The sequence below is a fragment of the Pavona decussata genome, unplaced genomic scaffold, assembly GCF_977016875.1.
Source record: "Pavona decussata unplaced genomic scaffold, jaPavDecu1.1 SCAFFOLD_154, whole genome shotgun sequence".
In the NCBI taxonomy this organism is placed as follows: domain Eukaryota; kingdom Metazoa; phylum Cnidaria; class Anthozoa; order Scleractinia; family Agariciidae; genus Pavona; species Pavona decussata.
Window position 1 is genome coordinate 525,131 of NW_028145566.1, and position 27,694 is coordinate 552,824.

General features: G+C 37.0%; 1 protein-coding gene and 1 pseudogene across 2 annotated transcripts; one reads left to right on the top strand and one right to left on the bottom strand.

Moving 5' to 3' along the window:
* Positions 1–27,694, top strand: part of LOC146466047 (uncharacterized) — a 451,139-nt pseudogene that overhangs the window by 19,578 nt on the left and 403,867 nt on the right.
* Positions 1,521–27,676, bottom strand: LOC146466049 (unconventional myosin-Ic-like). Of its 2 annotated transcripts, XM_085127822.1 has the most exons (37): positions 27,560–27,676; positions 27,095–27,297; positions 26,472–26,587; positions 24,848–24,942; positions 23,259–23,362; positions 22,412–22,492; positions 20,913–20,982; positions 20,182–20,291; positions 19,440–19,658; positions 18,677–18,748; positions 17,817–17,936; positions 17,002–17,072; positions 16,336–16,441; positions 14,831–14,911; positions 14,275–14,366; positions 13,117–13,162; positions 12,941–12,989; positions 12,785–12,831; positions 12,495–12,575; positions 12,226–12,331; positions 11,745–11,862; positions 10,837–10,877; positions 9,782–9,854; positions 8,835–8,911; positions 8,060–8,213; positions 7,432–7,486; positions 6,405–6,509; positions 6,036–6,119; positions 5,473–5,566; positions 5,267–5,340; positions 4,431–4,505; positions 3,663–3,729; positions 3,478–3,548; positions 3,059–3,156; positions 2,810–2,863; positions 2,105–2,150; positions 1,521–1,902 (listed from the first exon to the last, which is right to left on the bottom strand). In XM_085127822.1, exons 2-37 carry the CDS (start codon positions 27,218–27,220, stop codon positions 1,885–1,887), a joined length of 3,096 nt encoding a protein of 1,031 aa, XP_084983948.1. In that variant the 5' UTR covers positions 27,221–27,297; positions 27,560–27,676; the 3' UTR covers positions 1,521–1,884. The 2 variants fall into 2 exon arrangements, with proteins under 2 accessions (XP_084983948.1, XP_084983949.1); XM_085127823.1 differs by lacking the exon at positions 27,560–27,676 and having other exon boundaries at positions 27,095–27,492.

Sequence of the window (27,694 nt, forward strand, 5' to 3'; positions counted from 1 at the left end):
CAACAAAAATCGTTTCCTTTAGTTTCTGTATTTTAAAATGTCTCTAACCCTTTAAGCCCTAACAATGATCAGATTCAAATTTCTCCTTGTAATTACAATACTTATTCAACCGCTGAGGTCATGAGAATAAAGGATATGGTCATCCAAGGTGAATAATTTTCTTGATATTTTAAAAACCTCTCCACAGTACTTTTATAAGAAAAGTATGGGGACAAGATAGGAGAATTTGTTTTTTGATATAAGTTGTTAAAGGGTTAAGAGATTGGGTAAGGAACTGTAACATGAATTTGCAAACCCAACATTTTGTGGATTTTGTGAAAATTACTGAGCTTATAAATCTTAGTTCAATGATTATTGTGAGCTATCAAACATTGCTTTTACATGTGACTGGGAGATTTGTTCTGTATCTGGGAGACTCCCAAATAATCCAGGGGAGTTGGCCTCTCAGGGTTACTGTAGTTCACCAATGGAATCACAGATCTTGGTTGATTGTAGAGAAATAGCACACATTAGTTCAGCCTTAGGGATGAGGAATGATTGTATATATGTATATTTTTGCAGTTTTCAGCTATCGCAATTCCACCAACACTATGAATGAAATACATCCTTAAACTGCCTAAAGTAAATAAATGTAGTAAGCCACTCTTGACTATCAAATTATTCCAGATAAAAATGTTTTCTGATAATTGATTCTGAAATACAAACTCTAACACATTGATTATGAACAAATCACCAATTCCCTTAACACAGTTAATTTTTTAACTAACGTTTATTAAAAAAAATTGAAATGTATCCTTTATTACTCAGTAACAAAATTAAGTTACTCCAAAGACTTCTGAACATTGTTCAACTTCTGTGAACTAAGGTGATAAGTTACATTACGTTAACTAAACCTTACTTTCAAAAAGCGTTCCAGCAGCTCACCCCACCCCCCACTGGAAATATGTTTCCAAACTTTGTTACATTTAACGTGCCCTGCTTTTTCTTGCTTTTTCTCAATACCCAATGGCCAGCACTGTTACCACCCTGCAGTAGTCCCACCGTGAAGTACTATTAACATGAAATGATAAAATTGAAGGGTTTTATGCAAAACTATCATAAGTGATGATTTTGGCCATTTTTTTAAAATGTCATCCAAATGAGCTGAAGTTTTGCATGTGGCCTTTGATTTAATAGAAAAACATTGCCTTGTGTTTTTTTTCGCAAATTTCTGCTTTATTTTGAAGAAAAACCTTAAGCAAAAAACGCATTAGCATTCTTTGCATTCTTTTATTCAAAGCGTAAACAACAACAACAAAAACAAAAAAAAAAACAATTAAGTTCTTATAAATTTTGTAAAATCAAAGGAGCAGGAAACTTGAAGTTTGATATGAATGACAATGGTATTATTAATGTGATGAACACCTTTACATTCACCCCAAGTGACACATAAAATGTGAAAAACACAAGAGAAAAATATTGAGATTGTAGAGAGGACAGATGCTTCTGGTCAGAAAGTGTCAATGTCAGGACATATAGAATGCCCAGAGGTATCACTGAGTTTATAGAGCCTGCCAGTTTCTGTACACAGGCAAATTTTTATAACATAATTAATTTCTGTCTAGTTGTGGACCAGAAGATTATACTATCATGTAACTTTCTCCAAAATTATTGGCAACCTATTTCATACTGTAAGTACCACGTTCAGCCGGATTGTTACACAATTTGTATGAACTTGAAAATCTGACTAACTAAGATCAAAATAATCATTACTTTGCTACTTGAACATGCACTGTAAGATTTCTGTTTGCATCTAATTATAAGTGCTTGTCGAGATCTCCCATACCCCTGTTGAAGAGGGAACAGAACAGCATCCAAATTTCTGCAATAGTACTTCAAATTGTTTCATGAACTTGGAGCAGTCTAAACGAGACAGAACAATAATTAGCACCCACGATTGTAAAATTTGTGAACAATTCATGATGATAATGGATGAAAAATGCATGTGCAGTACCAACACCATAGACTTTTAAAGTCCAAAAATGTTGCATACATGTATGCAGAATGTGAAGAACATATGACAACACTGTTTCTGTTAGCATGATGATGGCAAAATTAGTCTTACCACTTCCAGGTCGCCTCCCTGTCCCTTTCTAATCAGCAACTCAGAGCTGCAGAGAAAAAAACTCTTAGTTATAACAACATGAAGCTAGAGTTTGCTCCCATTAAGTACAACAAACTTTTAGTCTGAGCTCTAGATGCCCATGTTCATAGCACACAGTACCAGTTTACAATATTTAGCAAATAAGAAGTACATTGCCAAAATCAGAATTTCACTCCAAATTAACTTAAGTCTGGGTCATTAAACCATTGACACGAAGGTTGTCTTGAAATACATGGCCCCTGTGTTATAGCATTGTGTCCCTTGATTATACAATAAATTGCAAGACACTTCACTCACAAACCATCACTGTATCTCGACCTTTATTAAGGTAGAATGATGTGACGTATCCAGCAAACAATGTGTTTGCTGAGGGAGTAGCAGGGGTATTTTGCTGAAATTATGCCAAATCCATAAAAGTCCTATAATTATGTCAAATGCCTGGCACACCAACAACTAGAAGCTAGAACCGTCTGCATGATCAGTGCCTAATTAACTCCACCTAGTATGGACAAGTGCTTAGGTCCAAAATGATATGATTCGTGGCTTAACCCTTATTGTTGTAGATGAGCGTAAAATGCTACATTCTGCATTCAGTGCTTTCCAAACATAATCTTGTCCGGCAGTATGTTTGCTGGGTTTTTATTGCACAACTTCCTTGTTACATACCCGTCATAAAATGAAATTGTTCCTGTCTTGTCATTTGCCATGTTGTGCTTTATTCTGAAGAACAAAATTAAATTACAACTGATTAATTTGTGAGGGCACCATTGGTGATACGTACTTGCTTGCTACTGAACATGTGGCACTTAACATTTGCTTGGCACCGGTTAATTAAGGGTCAAATTATCAAAGTCACTAAAGAGAAAATTACGGCGAAATTATGCAAGCTATTGGTGGAACCAACTTGAAACTTACTCTCCTGACTCAATCTTGAGAAGCTGGTTATTGTTGAGTGCTTTCAAGATGTAAACCACTGTCTCGATGACATGCGTGCTTGTAAGAATGACATCACCCTAGGAAAACCATGAAGGTAGAAGGTTATGTTTCAGTCTTACAATAAGGGCTGGAGCTGAGTCATGATGTAAAAATTCTGAAAAAAAAAATGGGATTGCTACAGGTAGCTTGAGGGTTGAGGAATTTTTTTTCTATCAGTCTCTAACAACATGTAGCTAAAACAACCGTCAGCTTGCAGGGAACAGATTTAATATCTGAAACAATTTTAAAGATGGGCATATTTTGACATTCAGGTCTGTAGGTTGGATGAGACACAATAGTTAACCTTTTTGCAAAATTTTACATGTAACAAAAATAACATAAAGTGAACATTTGCAAACCTTGTCACCCTTATCCTCAATTGGCATGTGAAGAACGAAAATTCCATCAGTCTTTGAACTGACAGAAATACCTACAATTAGCAAAAAAATACCATTGTTATATTGTCAAGATAACTGCCATGAAGAAAGAGATTTAAACTATCAAACTCAGACCACCAAATGGTTGTAGTACGATAAACTCATACCTGTGAGACTGCCATTGGCAATCCTGTGCTTGAGTTTATAACTTTTGTCATCCAGGATGTAAATGGCCTGTAAACCATTATATAAATTAAATATGATTATAAAATCTTGTTGGATAGTGTGTAATGCCAAGGTTGCAGATACGTAGAGTGCTGATTGCCAATTGGAAAAAAAAGATGCAGTTATGTTTACTTACAGAAATCATAAGTAAAAAAAAAATGATGATCATAATTTTGCTACTTATGGCATGACTCCTGGGTTCAAACCATTTACAGTTTTACAGAAATCAGCTATATGTGATCATGAGATGGAAATAATGGGATGTTAGATATGAATTTGATATTATGGCTTCATTTCAAAGTGGAATTCAATGTTTTATAAATAGTAACAGAATCAATTCTATACATTTCAAAGTAACTCTGTGGAAAATAAGTTCTCCTTACTAATAACATAAATCATAATGTGCCAGTATGAAATTGTAACTGGCAATTAGCCACAAAACACAGAGTATGCTGGTCCTGTATTATCCTGTATTTTGTGGAGGGAAGAAAACCAGAGACCACAAAAAATCCTTGAGGCAAGATGCTCACCTCTCACAATGCAATGAATTATTAATGGTTTGAGAAGCTATATAAAAAACAAGGAACAGTGTTTCATCTGAAACTCATCTTGAAGTTTGTTCAATAAAACTTGGCTGCACCTCATTTCTTCAACACACTGTGAAACACAATGAAACACTCTTCCTTGTATTTGATACATTACTTCTTTACCTGATCAGTAAGTAAGAGGATTCGTGTTCTGAGTTTGTAGCCACTTCTGTCATACTTGTGCACCCCAATGCAATACTAGAAGGAGAGATTAATCCTAATTGTCACATATTTAACAATTATTTTACAAGTGCATTGTATATCAGATGACAGATAGCCAACGAGGTGCGTATAATTCACTGTATAATGCAATTCAAGGGATTTGATTGGCTTAGTGGCCGTGTTGAGAACTTAGCCCTGTCCTCTAGGGTTTCTTCCCGAACTTATAACAAAGACAATCAGTAGAGTCGATGGTACCACTCCTTTTTAATCTTTTCGGGTTTACGTATCAGTATTCACTTCTACAACAGGCATGTAAGAGCTACTCTGAACACACACAAAAAGGAAGCTTGGTTTCACACTGGTTCATTAAGAATGTGATTGGTCGTTGCTAGGTGATAATCGAAAAATGGTCAATCAACGTTTGTCACTAAAATGTTCATTGTCTCTTAATATCTAGACTTATAACAAACAACTATCATGCGCGGACACAAAGTCATTAAGTCTCCGACACATGGCACATGAGCCGTTATACCATGCCAGAAGAATACCGACCATTAAATTGTCTTATAGTTGTTCATGCATAGCAAAATCAGCAAGATCTAGCAATATTTCTTTATTGTTTTTAATAAAACAATTATTCCATTATTTACTGTAGTAGTATAGTGGGGTGGCTCATACAGCTGTTAGTAGTATAGTAGGGTGGTTCATGGGTAATATTAACTGTTAGTAGTATAGTGGGATGAGAGCTGAACTATTGTCATAAATGTTTTGTGCTTGTCTTTATTCAGCAGACTCACCCTGATGTCTTCTGATGATGGCACAATCTGCTTGTTTGTACTAACATTTTGCTTAAGAACGTCCTGTGCAATGTCTGAAAGGATTACAGGCAAGGTGATATGGTGTAATTGAGTGACACACAACAACCATCATCATCATCATCATCATCATCATCATCATCATCATCATCAACAATAACAACAGCACTGATATACAAATTTGGTACCTATCCTGTGAGGAGTGAATGGCACTGGTATACTTGGCTTATAGTTGGCCTTCCTTCCTTTGAACACTTCACTTGCTGTCACTTTCATGTCAAGCTAATGAGACGGAAATTGTCATACATTTTGTTAAAAAAAAGAGACAGAAATTGCCATATAAGTCATCATTGATAGAGCTATCATTCTATAAATGTCTACATAGCCATCCTGTGGGCTAGTGAATCATACATAACTTGGTACTTAACGCTGTTTCTCCTTGAAAGAACCAGGAGCTATCATGTAATTGTCTTGAGTTCATGAATGAGATGCTTCTGGCTAAATGATGGTGACCATTCCATTTATACACTAGGGTGAAGAGGGACAATATGGGGGCAAACATTCTGTTATTTTGTTATATATTGAGTCAATGAATCAATTTGGGTTCACAATGACACTTGTAAAAGAAACCCTGGAAATCTCAGGTTCATGAAAGATTAATCTCTAAAGGAGCTTGCTTAGTTGCAAGAAGTAACCACTAACCAATTGCAGATCAGGAGTAAATGCCATTACCATGCATGACGAAACATACCTGGGTTTTCTTCTCAGGTGTGATACTTCTCACATACTTCCTCACAAGTAGACGAGTGTGCGACTTGTGCAGCAATTCAGAAGCCTGGAATGTTTCAACATAACAATAAAACAACTGGCAACAGCAACAGAAAAGAACTTAATATATCCACAAAAACCTTGAGACCAAAATACAAGTTTCCCTAAAATGTTTATTTATCATCAATAACTTACTTTGTCCCATTTTGTAATGCATAACCATTTAAACACTGTCCACTACTATGATACAGATGGCTACACTACAAGGAAATCGCCCGGCCCTTAACCTGACTAGGAAAATTGAGACACCTCCCTTCTTTTACCCAGACAAAAATTAAATTAATATTCTCACCTCTACCATAGAGCCAGGAGGCTTTGGCCAACTCTTGTCTAAAACAGTGGTGGGCAAACTTCTTGCTAGTAGGAGAAGGTGAGATTTCCTCACATATGCTACAAACTAGAAAAACGATAAAAGCTTCATAAAGATAAGTACTGGCTATGTTTGTTCCCTCTTCAAGAACCTTGTAAGCGTCAACACCCTCTATAAGCCATGGCTACCCGCCAGCGGAATGATTGTTTTTGATGTTTTAACTTTGTGTATGAATAAGATGAGTAATAATATTGCTGTTGTTGTTATCGAATTGACCTCTTCAAGGAAGCAGTTGAACCACAACTACACCACTAATTTGATACTGTTAATACAAACTGGATAAAGTTATATTTAAGTGAGAATGATGTGTTATTTATGCCCGTCATGTGACACATGTATATTCAGAAAAAGGAAATCTGAGTTCTCCCAGCAGGAATAGAACTTTTGACCTTCCAATTACCAGTTCAGATACTCCACCATTGAGCTACAAGAAACTCTTGGGTGCTTGGTCATTAAACTAGGTTCAAGTGACAAAGATCCTGCATAATGCTATGCTAGGAATTGAATGTCAATGTGTGACATGTGGATGGAATAAATCTGATGGTGTATTGTAGGCCTTGTAAATAAATGAGGACAATGTGTTATTCAGTCAGTGATACAGGGAAACTCAGAAAAAAGGAAATCGAAGATGAACCTATGTCACCACAAATGTCAAATCAAATGACCACATCACATCACCACCTACGTCACCACATTTGATGTTTACCAATCTACCTGACGTGTGTACAGACTCTTATACATTTGGATCACGTTAGAGGCCTGGAATTTTTTTCATTGTAGTTCCATGCTGGTGTTGAGAAACTGAGGAAACACAATTGCCTTTGCCGAAGTAATACTGCTTTTATCTGTTTTTCATCTAAGACAGACCAACAAGCGATATGAAACAATGTTCAGTTGTACGGAATAATAAATATAACTACAAAAATGAGACATCTAACTGAATACTCACATCAACATTATCCTCACTTGCAGGCTGATTTCTTGTAATAAATCCTTTGATAAACCTTTAATTAACAAACAGTAAGAAACAATGTGCGATCAACTTCAACACTGAATCCCCTACAGTAGTATAGGTGGATGTAGTCTGATGGTGGAATAACTGAGTGAGAACTTAAGATTCTAGTATGAGAACAACTACGAATGTAAGATTTGACTTCAGGTTTTTAGCAAAGTACTAAGAAGAGATATATCCCTGGAAGCTTTTTTGTGAGCAACAAACTTGACGTGGTTGTTTTGAATGATGATGGCTGCACCCTTTTCTCATTCCAAACAGAGGAGATCACCTACATTCTGAGGGCTTCTTCTCATCCCTATGCCATTCTCACAAAATTTGTTGTAAAATAATGACAGCTATCTTGTTTTCCCACCAAAATGATGCACTTCATGCGTTAACAACAATTGTTCTCTATGGGAAAAACTAGCACTCATACTAGAATCTAAAGGTCTCTATTGAGTCCGATCCACTATAATTCTCTTCTCATGGAAGGAAAAACCAATCAAGGACAGTCAAAGCTCTGAGAGCTTTGCTGGTATGACACACTTTAATACAGACAACAGAAAACATGCACATAACATACTTGCGCAGCCGATGAGCAGCTTTCCTTCTTCGTTCAAGAAGTCGCTGAGCTAGAACTCGTCTCCAGTGTGTGGCTATGGTAATGGCTGCCACTCGCAATCTAGCGTACTTCTTTCTTTGGGAATAACCTTTGAACTGAGCTTGGATGATTGTTGCTGTCAAAATGAAAAAGAAGTACAGAATTGGTTTGCTTCAAGTGCTTTTACTGCTGACTAATAATACACACTACTGGCTCCGGTAAACAGCAATTATAGATGATTCATAGTTGAGGCTAGACAAAAAAGGAAGAGCACAGATAGCCTAGGATGTCAAAGATTTAGATACAAAAATGAACATGCCAAGGAAACTACCAGCAACATCGAGTCAGTCTGCTTGTGATGCTCTTAGGTACTTAAGCATGCAAAAGAAATCCAATAACTCTGATTCACACCAAAAAATGCAATTTTTTATCCCCATTTTCAGACCCAAAACCTTCCCCAACCCCTAATTAGGCCAAGACCAGATCAGTTAGAAAAACATCACTTGTGACATACGAGAATGGTCAAATCTACATGTGCATAATTATTTTGATTTTCGACCAATGAGCAGTTTGCTTCTCTTCCAGCCCCACTTCATAGATTTGGACCACCGATTAAAGGACAACAATTCAGCCTTGTGGGAATTCTGCAGCTAATTTGGTGTTCTTCAACCCATTAGGTCTTCAAGCTGAACAGCCAAAATTTAATACTCTCAATCAAATGAAACCAAAAAACAAAACAAGATTAATTAGAACATACCAAGAGCAGGCTTTTTGGCTTGAAATGCATCTTCAGTGGCAAACAGTGTTTGAGGAAAACGAATAAAAATCTTTGTCCTGTCAAGTCAAACCACGGCAGTGTTAGGAACATCATTTTGCATTTGGAAACATTCTCCTATTAAGCCTCCACTGTAACCCTACACAAAACAAGACTAGTTCTCATACATGTAAAACGTGCTTAGACTAGATCACAGAAATGTCTTCCCTCTCATCTCCTCCTGACCAACGTTACTAGCTTTTTGCAAGGCTTCCCTTCGGGGAATTAAAACAACACTTACTAAGGCAAAGACAGAGAGGAGTTGGGAACGTTAGAATGAACTGTGGGAAGGGCCACAGGTTAAGGGAAGGAGTCACAAGTTACAAGCTGAGAACACTGTCACAAAGAGTCCAGTCTTATTTCAAGTTTCAAGTAAATTATGAAACACAAAACACAAAAGTTTCATAAGTTTTATAATTAGTTCCTGTTTTTAATCATATGTGACGTTTAATTCCTCTTGTACTTTTTTCATTTACTTTTTACTTTAATTGTACAAATTAAAGCTTTTTATTTTGTAGTAGTTATAAATTACACAGGGCCTCTATGGATACAAGCCAATATTACTGCTGAAAGGGCCTCCCTGTCTAAATACAGATGACTTGACTTGAAGGATGACAGACAAAGAGAATGAGCAGTGTTTAAGAAATTTAAGGCGTTGTACACATTGTGACAATAAGACCCCTCTCCCAAGAGTTAACTTAAGATTCTTTACTGATACTAACCACAAATTTCAAAAAGGAAATGTTAAGCTTATAACCTCTGGTTGTGATCTGATCTGCATAAGCGCATGTTAACAATGCTTTAAGTGTATCTTTAAGTATTATTAACACTTTTTGAGGGGAGAATAGACTTGCTTACTTCTAAGTACTACAGTAAAGATCTGAACTTACTTGCCAATCCTGTATTCATCCGGTTTATAGTTGAGATGCTCACAGATTTTCCTAACTCCATCACCTGGATTCTCTGAGTGCAAAATTTAATATAATGAAATTGTTACATATCAGGTCTCTGTGAAACTCTGTATGGACTGCAAGCAGTCCTACTTTTCTCCTCAGATCACCCATGCAAAGCAACGGTAAAAATATGCAAATTAGAAAAGTGAAAAAGGAAGGATTGGGGAGAGGGAGGAAATCGTGGCAGCTCGCTCCTTGCTAGAAAACACGGGAACTTAATAAAGGGACTGCTTGCAGTCTATTAGTCTTTTAAATAGCCAACTTTTTTCCCTGGTGGTTCCCTTTCTCACAAGCGGTTGATCAATTGCCCATTTTTGTGTACTTTTCTTTAAACATTTTGTTTACTTTTCCTTACAGCGGTTACAGATAGCACGCGACCTATCGCCTTCAAAAGCCTCCGATAAAGTTGCATTTTGGTGGACGTCAATCATAGAAAAGCCGTCGAAATTATTTTGAATTCTGAGACCGTTTCAAGGCAACAGAACCAAGAAATTGACAGTTTTATCCACTGACAGATGGTAAACTTCATGAAAGTTGATTTCCAAGCCAGATTATCTAAAAAAATGGGCATTGTTTAGACGCAGCTGTATTTTTTAATGAAACATTTGAAATCGCTACACCTGATACTAAATCAGCGATGCGTGCAAGTGAGTAAATTATCACGTGCAGTGAAAATTGAATTTTTTAATTCAAAAATACCTTTTAATTGCGCTTGATCTGGCTCAAGAATCAATTTAAATAAAGTTTATCTTCTCTTAGCGAGGGAAAATTCTTAGTTTCTTGCAGGGCTACCTTGGAATCTTATCAGAATTAATAATAATTTCAACGGCTTTTGTTTGATTGACGTCCACCAAAACGCCACTTAATCCGACTCTTTTGAATGCTGTAGGCCGCGTGTTATTGGTAACCGCTGTAAGCAGACAGAAAGCGAAAAACAAGCTCCTCCCTTCCAAAACATCCACAATTGACTAGATAAAATATAACTCACTAACCATGCCAAGTTGGCCAGGTTTCGGGACACAAACACTTGTACCTTGAATAAATCAAAATAAAAAATTATTCCATACATACACTGGATTTAGACACAGCACCCACCCTTAAAAAGAAAGCATATGGGATTTGGGGTAGTCACCTATGAGAGGTTTCACTGCATCATCAAAAATATATCTTAGAACGTAACACTCAACAGAAATACACTGTACATGCAAACAGTAATGGTACTGGAATTTTGGTGTCTACAGAGAAAGCTGTTATACAGCATATTGAAATTTTAGCGAACTTAACATAAGAGTACAAGTTTAAGAGCAAGTACTTGTACAACTATTCAAACCTTGAGCGCGGTTCACATGTTTAATGGAAGAAAGGGTCGGTGTAGTTTTATCAATCCAGCTGTAATATTTACTTGACACTCTGACTTTAGTTAGTAGGGTTTCTCTTTTTCCTCCTCAAAATTGTTTCTCTGACAATAAAATTTATTTATTTTTTGGTGACTCAACTCAATCTCAAGCTATCAGGTTCGAATCAGGAGCATATGCTTTATGTTATGTGGCACAGCCCTGAAATCCATTTCTCCACAGGCCAGCAACAGAAGGGTGCAATTAAGGTCCTGGACATATCACTGGTTTGAAAGTCAAAAGTTTACTTCGACTCAATCGCAACTCAGAGTTCAATCAGAAGTTCCCCATTGTTATCATGATAAAAACTCTCTTTACAAACATTTCTACCATATGGACAACTAAAAACTTACCACTATTCATGTGGCCCTGAAGGCAACAACTCCTTTAATACCACCAGTCTGTAAAACAGACATCTTCATCATAGCATGGATACTTAGGTGTGTCACCTTAGTATTAAGAATAGAGAGATTTGACTATAAACTAGGCGAGTTGGGACTATATACCTCTGTAGGAAGAACGGAAACGGTCTCCGATAAGCAAATCCGGCTCTTCTCACTCTCAAGTTCTCCATTAAGCCCAGGTACTTTACCTGATGTCGCACAAGATCATCCTGAAAGACAGCTGTGAAGGAAACGACAAACTTGATGTGGAACTATAGGTCGGCTGGAAAACCTTAGTTCAAAAATATAGTCCGTATATGAACTACAAACAACCACTATAGCCTAGCCTAGCCAGCCTTCAAATAAAGAACAGTTATGCATGACATGGATATTATTGTTATGGATGGTGATAGAGTGAGCTGATCAGTCAGTTATTTATGTAAAATGACATTTGTGCAAGTTTGTTGACACATTTAGATGCTCTGTAAGTATTTTGAGTAATCAATGCATTTTGATTGCTATATGGTGTTTATCAGACTACTGTCCTTTTCCTGTAAGAGGATATCTTCTGGCTAAATACCACTGAAAGTTGAAATAGTCTAACCTGCTTTCTTTGAGTCATTTGGTTTGATACATCTTACATAGGATGGCTGCTTGGACATCAAGATTGACATCAGATTGTTCAAACTTGTCTTGAACTGAGTTCCTGCCTGGAGATCAACAACACACATGTAAAAAATTAAATACCAATATGGAATGGCCAGTCATTTATGCCTCCAGAACACATGGCAACAACCCATAGTGCTTAATAACATAAGTCTCTAAGGGACTTTGACATCAGATTCTATTTGATTCTAACACATCACTGCTTACTGTTTCTGGCCTTTTCAGTGAGAGAATCTCTTTTTGAGGAAACACCTCTGATGTGATGGCGTTGGTACTGTTGCACATTGCCTGAAAATAAAAAACACAACATTTTAAGATGAGTAGCACTTTTGTCATGATGCCACCCCTAAAATCAGCATGGTGTATTCTTGTTTCCTGACATTCATTTTCCAAAATAATAAATTTTAATAACCACTATAAACAGGCAAAAAAAAATATATAAAATGTGGAACATGAAATATATATATATATATTCTTTAATTTCTGGATCGACTTACTTCTTTGAGATCCCTGAACAGAAGATTGTTGTTCTTGTCCATGAAACCTGAATGTGTGGAACAAAAATTAACAAGTGAAGACCAGAAAGTGGAGATTATCCACAGACTACCTAGAAATAACACAATGAATGTCATTCGGATTGAGATTTAATTTACCATTAACATTGTAAGTCACATCTCCTGCATAGTGCTTTAATCTGAATTCCTGAAAGGACAAAGATGAGAAAAAAGTAATATTCCTTTATTAATAGAATGTCCTTAGAAAAACATAATTTATTAAAAATAAATAAAATAAACATTAAAAAAGTGAACAGAACAGAGAACACACATACCTCTCTTGCGATTGTCTTTCTTTCACTGTACCCTGATGTTGCATGACTGTTGAAAAAGGGAAAAAAAAAAAAAAAATAATTGAAATTTGTGAAAGCATTTAAGTATTATATTATGAAATCATTTGATGCCTGCCAGTGCTTGCAATGAAGCTTTTTTGAAATATAATAAATAACAATAATTTATTCTGCTGAACTGCTTCAGGCACTTAATGCATACATGTGATATTCTGACTTGAAACCACTGCACAGTTCTCAGCTGAACACAAAAACTATTAACACCTACCACAGGTCTATTGGCAGTAAGCCAATGAGTTACCATTCTACAGGAAGTTCTAATGCCGTGCAAGCATGAGACAGACCCAGGGGGGGGCACTTGACCCATGTTTGGGTGTAGGGGTGCCGCTGGGGGTTTGAAACCCTGACCCTGTTTAGGACGAAAATAACCTTAAATACCTACCCTGTGTAGGACAATGTCCTCTATTTTAAGACCCTATTTAGGACAAAGGACAACATCTAGCTCTTGTGTTTCACAAGTGTTTGTTCAGGGGTCAAAGGGTTAAAGGCCCACTGTCACTTACCAGACGTGATGTTCCACGCATTGAAACACGAATACCAATTACAACAGATAAAATAATACACTTCCTAGAAGTGATGGCGAAAAATCCCAAAATTTCGCATTAACAGCGGTGAACCTTAAGTGGAAACTCAATTGACGTGAAGCATTGTTCACTAAAATAAATGCAGACTAACGTCTCCGATTTCGGATTGCCAAATACTCGACGACAGTCTTGCAACCATACCCTGTCTAGGACGGGTCTGGGACAGACTAGCTTGAAATTATATACCCTGTTCAGGACAGAGGGGCCAAAAACCATACCCTATCCAGCGGCACGTCCCCGTATAGCCCATATAGGGGAGTACCCCCCCCCCCCCCCCCGGGAAGACAGACAAGAGCAATATAATATCTTCCAAATTAAGTTGTACTTCCTAACACCTTGATAATTGTTACAGAAAGAAGAATGCACCTAAATGCCAGTAGAAAAATTTGAAAAGATGTTTTGATCTCACGCTAAAACAATCCAAATGAGCTATGCAGTAACTGCTGAACCCTTTTGCCAAGATTTTAGAAATATTAATCATTAATACTGCCATACCTACCTGATAAAATGGGCGTGGTCTCCAATTGTCTTTTCCATCTTGTCCAAAAATGTCATGTCTGATACCTCTCCTGGCCGAAGACATTCCTCATCCTTTTCACAAATTGAGAAAAAACACAAAATGTATTAAGCATAGAGACATAATTATGGAATCATCCTCAGTTTTGTGGTGACTTTTTGGATAAAAACAAAACCCTTCATTTATAGACTGAGTTAATTACTTTTTCTGCTTTGAGAATACAACGAATTGAAATTTGACTGCTTCTGTTATGAAGAAGGTTAAGTTAACTGTTTGTATTGGCAATGCTGAAAGGGTTGTAATTGACTTTATTGGCTGGCTAGCGACTAGACTTTCCCTACACCAAACTATTATGTGCATCAGGGAACTTAATAACAAATTTATTCAGATGCATAGAAACAGAGGAAATTATAAGCAGCAAATCTGTTTCCTTTACGATTTCATTATCACGGCAAAGTGAACTACTGTTTTTCCACAAGTCACCAAAAAAGGCTTTTGATAGAGAAGTCTACCTTAATAGTAGATCAATGTTAATTACCAACAATGCAATGATGCCTTGGTGCCTGGCTTCTATCAGATCACAGATCACCTTGTTGTCAAAGAAATCAACCTTCTCCCACTGCAACCAAAAAAAAAAAAACAAATTCATATTAAATTTTTCACAGATTGGGTCTTTGCTGACTTACTGTAAATGCTTGAATTAGCACCCCCTTCAAATAAGCGCACCCCTACCAATTAGCACCTTCCTTGAGGCTAGAAATATTAAAAGAGTGCACCACACTTCAAATAAGTGCCCCCAACCCTCCCCAAGAGAAAACAAAGAATAGAAGGTAAAAACAGAACTTAGAGGCAACAGGACCTTGAAAGTGACCACACACAGATTTGTGTTTCTCCTTACAGATTTGTTTCAGTTTTCTTACTTTTTGTTACAGTTTGTGTTTACTTGAAATAAAGACAATATTAGTCAGGCCACAATTTAAAAAATGAAATAAGCCCCCCCTTCATTTAAGCACCCTCTTCGCCCTCTCGAATTAGCGCCCCCCTCTTGACCCAGAAAATTAAATAAGCACTCTGTGCGCTAATTTGAGCATTTATTGTAATTACTGGGCAGTTTGGAAATTCAACAGAAAACAAAACTGCAAAAAAAAAAATGTCTGACAGTAATTACTACCAGCAATCAAAAGATTCATTGCACTCGCAAAATTCGTACATTGGCTTTGTCTACAGTACGCTTTTCAATATCATGCGAACCCTGAAGTTCAAGATTCAATCCACTGACATTACGCTTTTCACTGCCATCAGTCACTGCAGTCCACCTCTAAGAAAACAAATTAAAACTTTGGCTCAAAGGGGTCAAGGGATCTTGCTCGTGCGCCGTGATTGGCACATTTTGTTCCAGTAAAACATGCAAATAGTTAGTTGGGGTTGAAATTCAGAGTCTGCACTTTGCTATTGAAAGGGACAGTAATGGGGTTATAACTGTGGCCCCCAGATTCTGGATTAAATTGGAATTTAAAAGTGACATATTTCATGGAGGATGAAAAGCCAAAGTATTAACAAAATACTCTTTTTGACTACTAAATAATATAGTACCCAAACCAACCCTAAACTCCCCTACCCTGCCCTACTCTACTTCCTATCCTATGACAACCTACCCTACCCATTTCCCCACTATCCTATCTGGCCCAGTTCTATCCAAGTTTGCAGAGGTCTGAAGTTGGGTATCAAATTCTACCTCTAGTCTGGGTAGCCAATTAGAGTGTCTATATCAGCAAGGGATAGGGCTCCTGGACCACAGAGGAACACATTCATCCAAACTTTTTTAAGTGCCTCTCCTGGAAAGGTGGGGAGGAAGGGGTAGACAAAACCCTTGGAGCAAGGAGGAGAAAAAACTCAACCCAAATATGAACCAGAGTTGTGCATTTACGACACGCTGGTCTGAGGCTTGTGCTGTGAATACTGCAGCATCTTCTCTTCAGCTAGAGGCCGTGGTAGGTATGCTACATGACAAGTGAGCATAATCAGTAGACAAGTACAGTATACCTTTATGCATTCGTTTCTGTACTCATCTTGTTCTTCCTTCAAAGTCAGCTCAATAAACAATTGCTGAAGCTTTTCATTGCAGTAATTGATACAAAACTGCTCAAAGCTAATTAAAAAAAGAAAGAAAGATAAGCGTGAGTCATGTCTCACTATAAACAGAGCATCTTAACTATAGGATACTGTCACAACGTTTTCAAACTGATCACAGAATCATACCAGTTGGTAACAGTAAATGCTTGAGCTACACCACTGCCCAGGCATTTATTTCCTTAAGTGTAACAACAGCGAGGTTCACGGGTAGATGGGGTGAGACCTAATACAATTTGACAGGCCATGAATAGCTCTTTCAGATTGGTGGTAGGGTATGGTCATGCTTATAACACTCAAGTACAAAACCAACTAAATTTCTAATTAACTTGGGGTGAGACCTACTTCAAATGGACAGGCCATCAATAGCTCTTTCAGATTGGAGGTTGTGTAATGCTCAACCCCCAACTACAAAACTAACTTCCAGTTGACATCATTAAACAGTACCAGTGGAGAGGATTCCTCAATGCCTTTCCTTTGAATAATCACAATTTAAGATTTCAAACCCAGCCTCACAAGATTGAAAACCAAACTTTCTCACAAGGGGAGAGTGAAGGAGTTCAAGTCAAGAAGATGTACCTATTTGATTCAAAAATCTCAAAGCCATAGATGTCCAACAGGCCCATGAGTGTCTTCTTGCCTCGGTAAGACTGCAATGGAAAGAAAACGTCCATTGTGAGTGGAATCTCAATGGCCGCTGTGGATGAAAGAGAACTTAGAAGTGGTGATAAAACTTAGTCAAGCAGTTGATCTTTTCAGCTACCAAATGGCAATAACTACCAAAAAGCCTGAAAGAAGCAACTGCTGGGTCCAGATGCATAAAACATCTTAAGACTAATAGTAATCAAAGATTATAGTGTGTCGCCATAGCCCTTAAGGCACTTATAGCTAGGTTGTATAAATCATGTTAAGATTACCTTATCTGGACGTCAAGACGCTACTGTGACGTTGCAAAATGGAACCGACATACAACCTATTTTCTCGATTTCTGGTGCTAAGGAACGCGCACGCTGGGCATGATGGACAGCATTGGGACGTCAAGATGCTATTGTTACGTTTCAAAGTGGAACCGACACACAACCTCGTTTCTCGATCTCACGCTTAGGAACATGCACAACGACTCAATTAGGTAGCGTCTCCTTTGTCGACGCAATGAATGGAAGTTTTCTGCAACTGTTCTCTGTGTTCTGAAGGTTTTCTTGAGCACTATATTAGATCAATCTGCTGGAGCTGATTTACTGAGGATAGGGAACACCAAGAAGAGTATGAGAAAATCCTTCAGAATGCAGGGAACGACTGTAGAAAAGCCAGTCCCTTATGCAACTGGCCCCTGATGAGTAACCATACTAAAAGGTGGCTATTAAAATCCAAACTTTATGGTAACTGAGCCATACCTCATTCACAAGTGAAGTATTAATTCGCTTGACAAGCCAGGTAAACATTCTGTCATACACTACCTTGGCCAGTGCATCCCGGGCATAGATAGCTTGATCACTGGTTAATGGTGTCCTCACCTATGAAGTAATATAAATATGTAAAACAGTTGTCTTATGTTGCTTCTTCAGGTCAAAAATTTAAATTCCAGCTCTACTGGCTATGTTGAGTCATTGCTTTGTTTTGTTGACATGCAACCATGCAACATATAAAATTAAAGATTTGGTACAAACTAAAAGTTGCCCTCTTGCCAAAGCTTAGACTGGTTTCCGTTCTTCTCAGAATCCTAACAGGATCTTCTGACCATGTTGGATACTAACCTAGGTTCCCTAAAAACACTTGAGATCGATCCTACTTACACTGGAGGTCCTGTTTGATCTTTAAAATGATCTTGCAGGATCCTGATAAATCCTACAAGATCCTGTAATATTCTGAGAATCCTACAAAATCCTATTGGAGAGTTCAGCAAGATCCTAAAGGATTACTGACTTTTAGCATCCTATAGAATTCTTTTGGATTGTATGGAACCTATAAGAGCTGGTATTAAGATTTCTAACTGGAAGGTTACTGTAGTATGAAGCAACTATAATTAAAGAGTAATGAGGTCTTGTTTTATATCACTGATGGTTTACTAGTACCCATTATATACCTGGGTGAAAGAGACAGTGTGGGGTGCATGTTAAGTATAGTTTCTGACTTAGGAAACAACTAGACAGCATCATCATGGCTTGGATTGCTAACAACAAGTGCGACAATTCATTAAGACCACAGTATATCCAATGTATACGTTAAGTTTATTGAGCAGTTTAGTGTTTGGTACCTTGTCTCCTCTGGTCTCCACTGTTCGACTCGTAAGCGCTTTCTCCAGGTACTCTTCTGGGCAGCCAAGAAGCTGTTATACACATGAAAAGTATTAATTAACAAAGAAACTAAGCAAGTCAAGTTAAACCTCCATGAAGAGACATTTTCTGGTCTACCTACAGGTGGACATCTCTCAGAATTATATAAAGTGATAAACCGTTAAATGTTCTAATGCTCTTTACAGTGTAACAAATCAATAAAAGGCTTTCCAAAAAAAAGTCTTAACTTTAACTTTAAAGGAAGAGAGACTTCTAGTCAACAAACTTCATGGGGTTTTAAAAGGGAACTTAAGCAACGACGATGGCAAAGGCAACGGAAATGTAACTTGAAAATATAACTTCTTGTTACTTCAACTACAGTAACTTCACTATTATTCCGATTTGTTGAAGTTGTACAATGTGGGCGAACTATCTGGGAACTAAAGTGATAGGAATGGCGTTTAAGTATTAAAGGAAGGAGAATGGAAAATTCACCCCCAAGTTTTGTGCTCACGTTCTCCACAAAATCTTGAATTTTGTCATTTCACATTGTTGTTTTCCTGATAACAGCAAAGAAATGTACCAGATGGTATAACGCGCTGGCATAGTGATTGTTTTTGCGCATTAAACCTATTGTTTTGTGGCGTTCTTGCTCCTGTCGCCATCATCGTGTTTATGTTCCCTAAAAATTGGATGGTATACACTAAGTACTCTTCCTCATGTGTGATGCAATACTCCCAGTACCTTTGACACAACATTGACAGGTCTTCCATTCTCCAGTTTCACTTCACCATGTTCAGTCTCTGGCTCTAAAAACCCAACCGTTCCCAGATGGATGACTGATGCAAGGATTGCAAACAGGGAGTCTTGTTCCTCTGCAGCAAACTCAATGGTCGACAGTGCTTTCTTTACATGGTTAAAGTTTGCAACGTCATTTAATGTCTCTACATGAGTATCACCACCCTGAAATAGAAATTAAAATTAAATTCTCCTCATTAATTTCGTTCCTTGCAGAATTATAGCGAGGAGTACATGTACTTAATTGGTTGAAATTATTTTGATGAAATTGCCTCAGATGAGATTTAAAGAAAAAAAAAACAGGCCTAAAAAAGATTTTTTAATTTCTTCCACAGGAGAGTACTATATCCTGATTTCTTTTGTGTACAAAACTCAATCAACTCAAGCAAAGCATTCATGGTTGAAAATAAAAGAAATCAGTCAATCATTGGTTACCTCTTATTGTGTACTAGGTTGTTTTATACATTTTTGAGGAATTCATAATTATTAAAACTTGAACTTCTTGATTTACATTTTGTTCAAAAACTAAATGCACAGCTGAGTTCCTTATAAGATAGCCATGTCACTAGGCCAAAATAGAGCTTATCTGAGGCAATTCTGATTTTAATTATAAGGTAAACCAAGTCTCTTATACTTATAATTCTTTTGCATAACATCCTTCTGAATCAATAAATATTTCATTTTGTACCTGGTTCAGATAGAAGTATGCTGAAGGGTCCCTTTCTAAATCAAGACTCTCAAGTAGTCCACTGCTACCACCTTGCAACAGTTGGTAGAAGATGTGAAAATTCCTTTCACCTAAGAATCAGATTAAGTTCAAATGGATCAGACCATGATGAAACAAAACTACTTCCTACATGTGCTCAACAATAGACCTTTTAACCCTTTACCATTTTCCCTTAAATATACAGTTGTAAAAAGGCTTGTTTACTTACTTTTAACATAAGAGAATGAATCTATTAGACAGTGTTCAATAGGCATTCACCCCCAGACCCCACAAAGAAATGTTTATAAGGGTTTATCTCCAAGTATACCAATTTATAAATTATTATTATTATATTGTTTAGGACTGGTTTCTTTTGTGAGTACCACTGGGCATAAATGACATAAAAATGGCCAAATCAAAAGAGAGCAAGCAATACGAATGCAACAAGACCAGAATACACCTACTGTACCTCACAAACAAAAGGCATACAATATGCTCTGGTACTTACACAAAGACCCAAAAATTACTTCCTTATAAATTGCAACTGTTGAAGTGGCTATAAAATCTAGCCTATGTGTAGCTGTAGGCTAGCTAAAATTCCTTTGGACATTTTTGACTCATAAACGTTATTTTAGTTCCTAATATTAGGACTTATTTTCAACATTATTTTAAACAGCAACCAAAATGTCGAGCATAATATTTAATTACCAAACCTTTTGCTTGATGAACAACCCTGGATTTTTCCAACAAATAGTTGATAATATGCCCACCAACGGGGGAACCCTGAAAAAAGAAGTTCCAGTTTTCAGGAGTTATAGTTCTATGTATCTAATGACAAAGGAAGATCTAGAGTTTTTTTGTTAAGGTGATAAGACTGCTTGAGAGTGGCAAATTTCCTTGAAAAAAGGGTCGGCCTCTACTTCAGCCAAGTCTGAACAATATAAAGACAGGCCAAAAGTTTCCCAAAAGGGTAACTTTATCACGTTCACATAGTATTTGGAACTTTGATTTCACTACTTTCCTCAATGCTCAGGACACCCTACAGATCAAGACTACAAAAATCTCAAACATGCCTGAAAACAACAATAATTATTGATGTTTTACAGCATTCAGACGTGTGATAATTATAATTACAGAGGAAGCTGCTTCTTTTGACTACTTTCATAAGCTTAGTATCAGCTGTAGTTACGACCACCATTGTGAAACCCTGTTTGAACTGTCACTTAAACTCTGTAATCAAAAGCTGTTGTAAGCGACCACTCCCATAAGTGACTGCGACCACTTTTTGGAATTACCAACTAGTCTTTTCCTTTGATTTTAAGCTCTCATAAGCCACGACTCAAAGATTCTGATATGTGAATTACGACTTGCAACTCTTTAATAAAAGCATACACTTCGTTATCACAATGTATTTCTTTTGGTTGTTAATTTGGTTGTATTGTTTCTATTCCCATTAGGGGTTTCATGCGCCTTTATAAACCACTCCTTACGCATATCACACCACTTGATGCCGACCAGTTTTTCTCGAGGCTAATTTTTTTCCGTATATAGTTGTTACTAGTTATCATTTAGAGTAAAGTTCTAGCCTTGTCTAGACATTTTTTCTATATCCTACTTCGAAAATGTTTCGCTGAGTTGTACTTTTTGTTATTGTACTGTTCAGCATTTATATTTTGTTTTCTAATTGTATATTTTATATGGACTGTGTTTTGTCTTTGCTTGTATCTTGGCACTGTACTATTGTAATAAACGATAATTACTGGCGGCTCCCTCCACTACTGTTGTGTTCATTACTCATTCCACTTACATTAGAAATGATTTCTATTCGGCTGAGCATAGCGATAGAGAATAGAATTTAAAATAATAATGTTGGTGGATAAAGATCTCAAATATTAAATTTAAGATGATTTACGGCTGGATCAAGAGTGTTACCCTGAGACCCCGAGGTAGAAAGCTTTATGCTAAAAGCTCTGGTAAGTGACCAGCTTCTATTGTTTCAGGTTTTGGTTGCTTACAAGACCAGCTCTAGTTACAACCACTTTTTCCAATTCCTGAGGTGGTCACTTACAAGAGCTTTGACTGTATATAGATTTATGTTTCACAAACTGGTAAATGGCTTTTAATTTCTGATACAACCAATTATAATTATCAGTTACAGCACTATCCACTTCTGACAGAACATAGACAAATATTTACATGAAAATTAACTCACCTTAAAATCAAACTGAATGTCCATGTACTTGCCAAAACGACTTGAGTTATCATTCCGATTGGTCCTGGCATTGCCGAAAGCCTTAAAAATAAAACAGTTTTCCTTCTAAACTAGTTTTTACATAAACTGGAAGCAGCCTACTCTTTTATTGTTGCCAATGATTGCACCAGTTATCAGTCTTAAGTTCTGTGTAGGTGGCACACAGGGCTCTTGTTAAGTTTTGAAGCTGAGGCATAATACTTAGTTTTCACCAGCTATAACACGCAATATGTTTTTAATTGCCACATGACGAAGTCTAAAAAGGGCCTGGGCTTCTGAGGGCTCTGAGGGCATGGCTCCCACAAGAACTGCTTAAAAATTATAAGATTCTTGGAAATATTTCCTTTTTCCCCGATATATACAGGAGCAATTTCTTAATAAATTTCAATTTGCTTTACCCTGTGAGTATAAATAAATAAATATATGAAAAATTATTTCAGTGGCTTTAACAGAGTGGCTCTTTCATCCACTGTTTCCAGGTCAAGTTGGAATTTAGGAATATTGGTTTTTGTGGAGGAAGGAAAGCTGAAGTACCTGGAGAAAAACCTCTCCGAGAAAGGACGAGAACCAGCAACACACTCAAACCACATAATTTATGATGCCAAGTCTAGGAATTGAACCAGGGCCACATTGGTGAGAGGGGAGTGCTCTCACCACTGCACCATTCTAGCTCCCCCAATTCTGTATACAATCTTGCAGAGTAAGCAAAATTCATCCGCAACAACAAGTGAGCTCGGCCATGACTAGAGTTGTGGGTTATTTAATACAAAATCAGTAAGAAGCCAAGGACTATACTACTGTGATGTACCTCCAAAACAGGGTTACTCTCAAGGAGTCGATCTTTGATTCGCGCCACATCATCTGAGTAGGTACTTATTGCTGCCAGGTATTCCAGAATCTTCTTTGAAGCCTCTGCATTAATTCCAGATGAAAATATTGATATAAGTTAAAAGGGCTGCTCAGCGTTTTCAACTACAGACAGATTTGATAACTACAGGTACCAACCCCAGGGTTAACGTTTAATGTGTTGGTGGAGAATGGTGGCACAGTAGCGAATGGCTAAAAGTGCATTACGCTTTGGTTTGAACATTTGTTCTAAGAGCTGGAAGCCAACAGGGCTAGCTACTACTTTGTGCTTCTAGCTTAACGCATGTTTACAAACTGTTAGGCAATAAAAAGACTACCAGCTTGCTGACACTCCCACTTCACACACGACTGATGTTCTGATGAGTGATTGTGAGATTTTAAAGGAACCACTCGCATCCCTTTAAATATGTACACTCTTATCAGCATACCAGGGTACTTTTAACAAAGAGACCAATACATCTGGCCTCATATAATTATTGTTCAAAAGGCGGACAACTTTGCTTATGGATAAATCTCTACATCTAGTGGATAAAATGCAATCTGTCAGATAGTGACTTAACCATTGGCTAAAGTTTTCCAATCTTTGAAGATCCAAGGTCTAGCCTGGTGGTAATCTTTATCAGAGGTGCCTCAATGCCATGGCCTTGTCTGGTGGTTGTAACTAATAAAACCTCCTTTCAGCTGACTGTTGTCATACATGTATGTCATATTTTTTGATAGATGTATTTTTCATTCAGTGACACAGGTATACTTGGAAATAGCAAAAAAAGTATATGGGTTCTTCCAACAGGAGTTGAGCCTATCATACATGACATTGTACAGTGTAGGTAATTTGACTCCTGTTGGGAGGACTAAGGCATTCTTTTCTGAGTACATATCTAATTGTTCTTTGAATGAAAAATACACCATTCTATCGTTTATTCACCAGGCTTAAAATATGACATCACATTGCTTTCATTTCTTTGCTCTAGACAGAAACTTTTTCTCAGCTATGACTGAAGCACTGTACTTTCTTGTGTCACCGACTGATCTGTGAGGTCAGTTGGGTGCAGGTCGTGGGTACTATAGAGGACTAGCATCCCAGCTTTAGAGGGTGTACAAATAGTACCCACTACTTCAGTTCATAAGGTTCAAACCAGACTTAAGTGGTAAGCAATTTGTGATCTGCTTGCAGCTTGTGTCTGACATACTCTTTAGAAATATTTGTTTCCATGGATACAAAGTCTGACAAACTGACCCCAGACCGCTGAACTCCATACACATTGCATGGCTTCAGAAATATCCACACCACCAATGACAGGTCACTGAAAATTCTGTGGTGGAGGGGGTTCTTAGAAGCCAAGATTTCAAAGGAGACATGGGAGGGGTGAGAGAGATGGGTTTTCTGGGGGGGGGGGGGGGGGTGAGAGGTCCAAATCAGAAACTTCCTGTGAGAGAGGCATGCCAAATAGTTTCTGGAACAACAAATAAAGCACTACTACAATATAATCTTATCTGCTAAATTTTAACACTAGAGTTTAGACAATCTACCTGTTTTTCCAGCACCACTCTCCCCAGAAATCAGCACACATTGATCAATTCTCTCTTCTTTCATTGAACGGTAAGCAACATCTGAAATGGCATAGCTGGAAAGGAATTGAAACAGGAAGTGTCAACATCCAGTTATCTCATGATATACAATGGTAAGAGTAAAGTCTTGCATTTTGATTGGTCTAGACTAGAGGAGTTAGTGATTACGGTATAGATGCAAGAATGATGTCATGAACCGCAGATGGTTCTTGCCATCTTCCTTCGCCAAATTCTGCATAAATTAAGGAGACAGATTGTTAGCCAATCACACGCCTTGATAGGCTAATACATAAGCCAGTCTATCTTGATTCAAACTACATGATGTATTGCTTGTGGCAACATTTTCAAGATGGTTTTATTTGTATCATGTCAGGACTTAAGATCAACTTTGTATCAGTCAACGAGACATGATTAAGAGCACTGCATTTTCCTCTCTGATTATTTAATATTTCATAATAATAATAATAATAATAACAATATATTAAATAATAATAATAATATTAATAATAATAATAATAATAATAATAATAATAATAATAATAATAATAATAATAATAATAATAATAATAATAATAATAATATTAAAAACTTTATTTCTGTGTCAATATAATATAGTGGTTTCCCACTAAGTAAGGACACCTATCTCGGAATATAAAAATTAAAAATATGCATAAAACTTCTATCACAAAAAAAACTAACAAAATATAAACATTCTCAATCACAAGAGAAATTCTAAGAATTGCACAGTACATAATTTTTGCAGTCATTGGTAGAAATAAATGCAGCTAGATTTTGTTTCCTAATCAACTTCTTGAAAGCATCTACAGATTGCTGTTCCCTCACTTTAGCATCTAATTTGGACCAGGGTAGTGGCCCCAAATATCTTACTGAGTAATTCCCAAAACCTGTTATTTTATAAATATTTCTTGTTTGTTTATTATCTATCATGAATTTCTCAGAGGTGATGAAGTTCATCTCGTCTTACCAAATGGGACTCAGGCAGGAAGTGAACTCATTACAAGCATGTAGTTCTACTTGCTACCTGGCTGTTATTTGAAAGTCTGCTTTTAGGAATTCAAAACTGAAATAATCACTGATAGATTTATCACTGCATTTCTTGGTGCATTGTGCCAAACATAAAAAAGCAGACCATATACAGCTAGTTACTTATCACAAAATTAACGCAGGCCATCCAGTGATTTTAAGAATCTTGTTCCAGTAGGCTACACCCAGCTGCTACAATTTAATAAACTTACATAAAATGGGCGTAATTGTAAAAATGTGTTAAATTTTTCAAATGTTAATTCAAGGCAAAATAAAACACCTCATGTCAAATGAATATTCTCACCTCTAACTTGGATAAAATAATATTATTTTAACCATAAAGGAAAGTTTTATTTATTTATGAAAGAAAGCTTTTGATTAATTAGCTGGGTTTTTCAGTTACAAAATCATATATTTATAAATAAATTAAGGATGAAGTTAATCATAACAAATAATTGCCTCATAATTGAAGAATAGAGATTCACTGGAGCGATTAAATATTAACAAAATAATAGAATGCTAAAAGATCAAGGCTACATACATGTGGGGCGGTAGTTCATATAAGTTTTCCCCTCTGTACTTCTCAATGACATCTTGGCTGTAAATTGGAAGATTCTTGTATGGATTCACCGAAACCACAACAGTGCCTATGTACGTCTGTTTAAAATATTACAAGAAAAGCTAATTAATAAACTTATACATGGCAAGCTAATAGAATAAGCTTAACTATTTACATATCATAAGCTTTTTAAAAAACGTTTTAAACTATGAATATGCTTACCGGCAGGAAAATTAAAAACATGGAATTTTAATAACAGCTGATTAAACTTAATTGAAGGTTACTTTAAAATTCTCAATAGCCAAGAGCCCGAGCTTCAAATCTTTGGCGATAACAACCGCGCGATTATCACAGCTACAAACAAATATTTTTAGTCTTTACCTTTGTGTATGTATGAAAAGAAAACTCTCGCTGTTGCTTTTAATGAAAGAAGGAAACCCTGAAATTAAAGACTATCAAATTATAAACGTTAGCTTAAGTCTTGAAATCAGTTGTCTTGAAATGAAAGTGACAATATTAAAGATTCCATTGACTTCAAAAACTTTTTGGCTTCCCGGCCGAAGATTCCAGAATTTGATAAACTTCAGACTTCTCCGTGTACTTACATATATCAAGCCGGAATTGTAGCGTTTCCTCAAATTTTCCAGAAATGCCTCTTCGCTCTGAAAGTCCTCAAGAAGAACGAAATCTTGCACCCCGATGCGATCCCTTGCCTGTAGCTCGCCCTCCATGACCAAAGCGCTACAACACTGTCATGCAAAACCCGGAGGCGGAAATCTGAACTCTATCTTTGCGTTACGGCTCGACGCTAAAGCACAAAAGAACGACGATTAAAATACAATATTTGACGTGTTTTTCATTCACGAATTTCGTATTCGCGATTGAAAAAAGACAATTTCCACAAGACTCATAGCTGAGCACCGCACGGAGAAGCGACCAAACCCACGAAAGCCCGCAGGCGCAAGACGCGTTTTATGACCGCGGGAAATATTTAGTAGGCACGGACAAGTAAGATAACGAAATTGGTGAAGTGTCTAAAGGATATTTCGGTTTTTAAATATTTCTCTCACCGATTTGGCTGCTATTTGTAATTTTCTTCCCTTCACGGAAACGTGCAGAGGCAAGTTGTGATAACGAAAGCAATATTATTTGCTCGGGGATTTTGTTGCCACTGAGGCAGGGTGAAGGTGAACCCATATCGTTGA

Excerpts from the sequence above, each read along its gene's own strand:
- LOC146466049 (XM_085127822.1), bottom strand. The coding sequence starts at position 27,220 with ATGGAGGGCGAGCTACAGGCAAGGGATCGCATCGGGGTGCAAGATTTC. Across the intron at positions 23,363-24,847 it reads GAGTGGTGCTGGAAAAACAG|AGGCTTCAAAGAAGATTCTG; the intron begins GTAGATTGTCTA and ends GAATTAATGCAG. Across the intron at positions 12,332-12,494 it reads CACTGAAAAGGCCAGAAACA|GCAGGAACTCAGTTCAAGAC; the intron begins GTAAGCAGTGAT and ends GTTGATCTCCAG.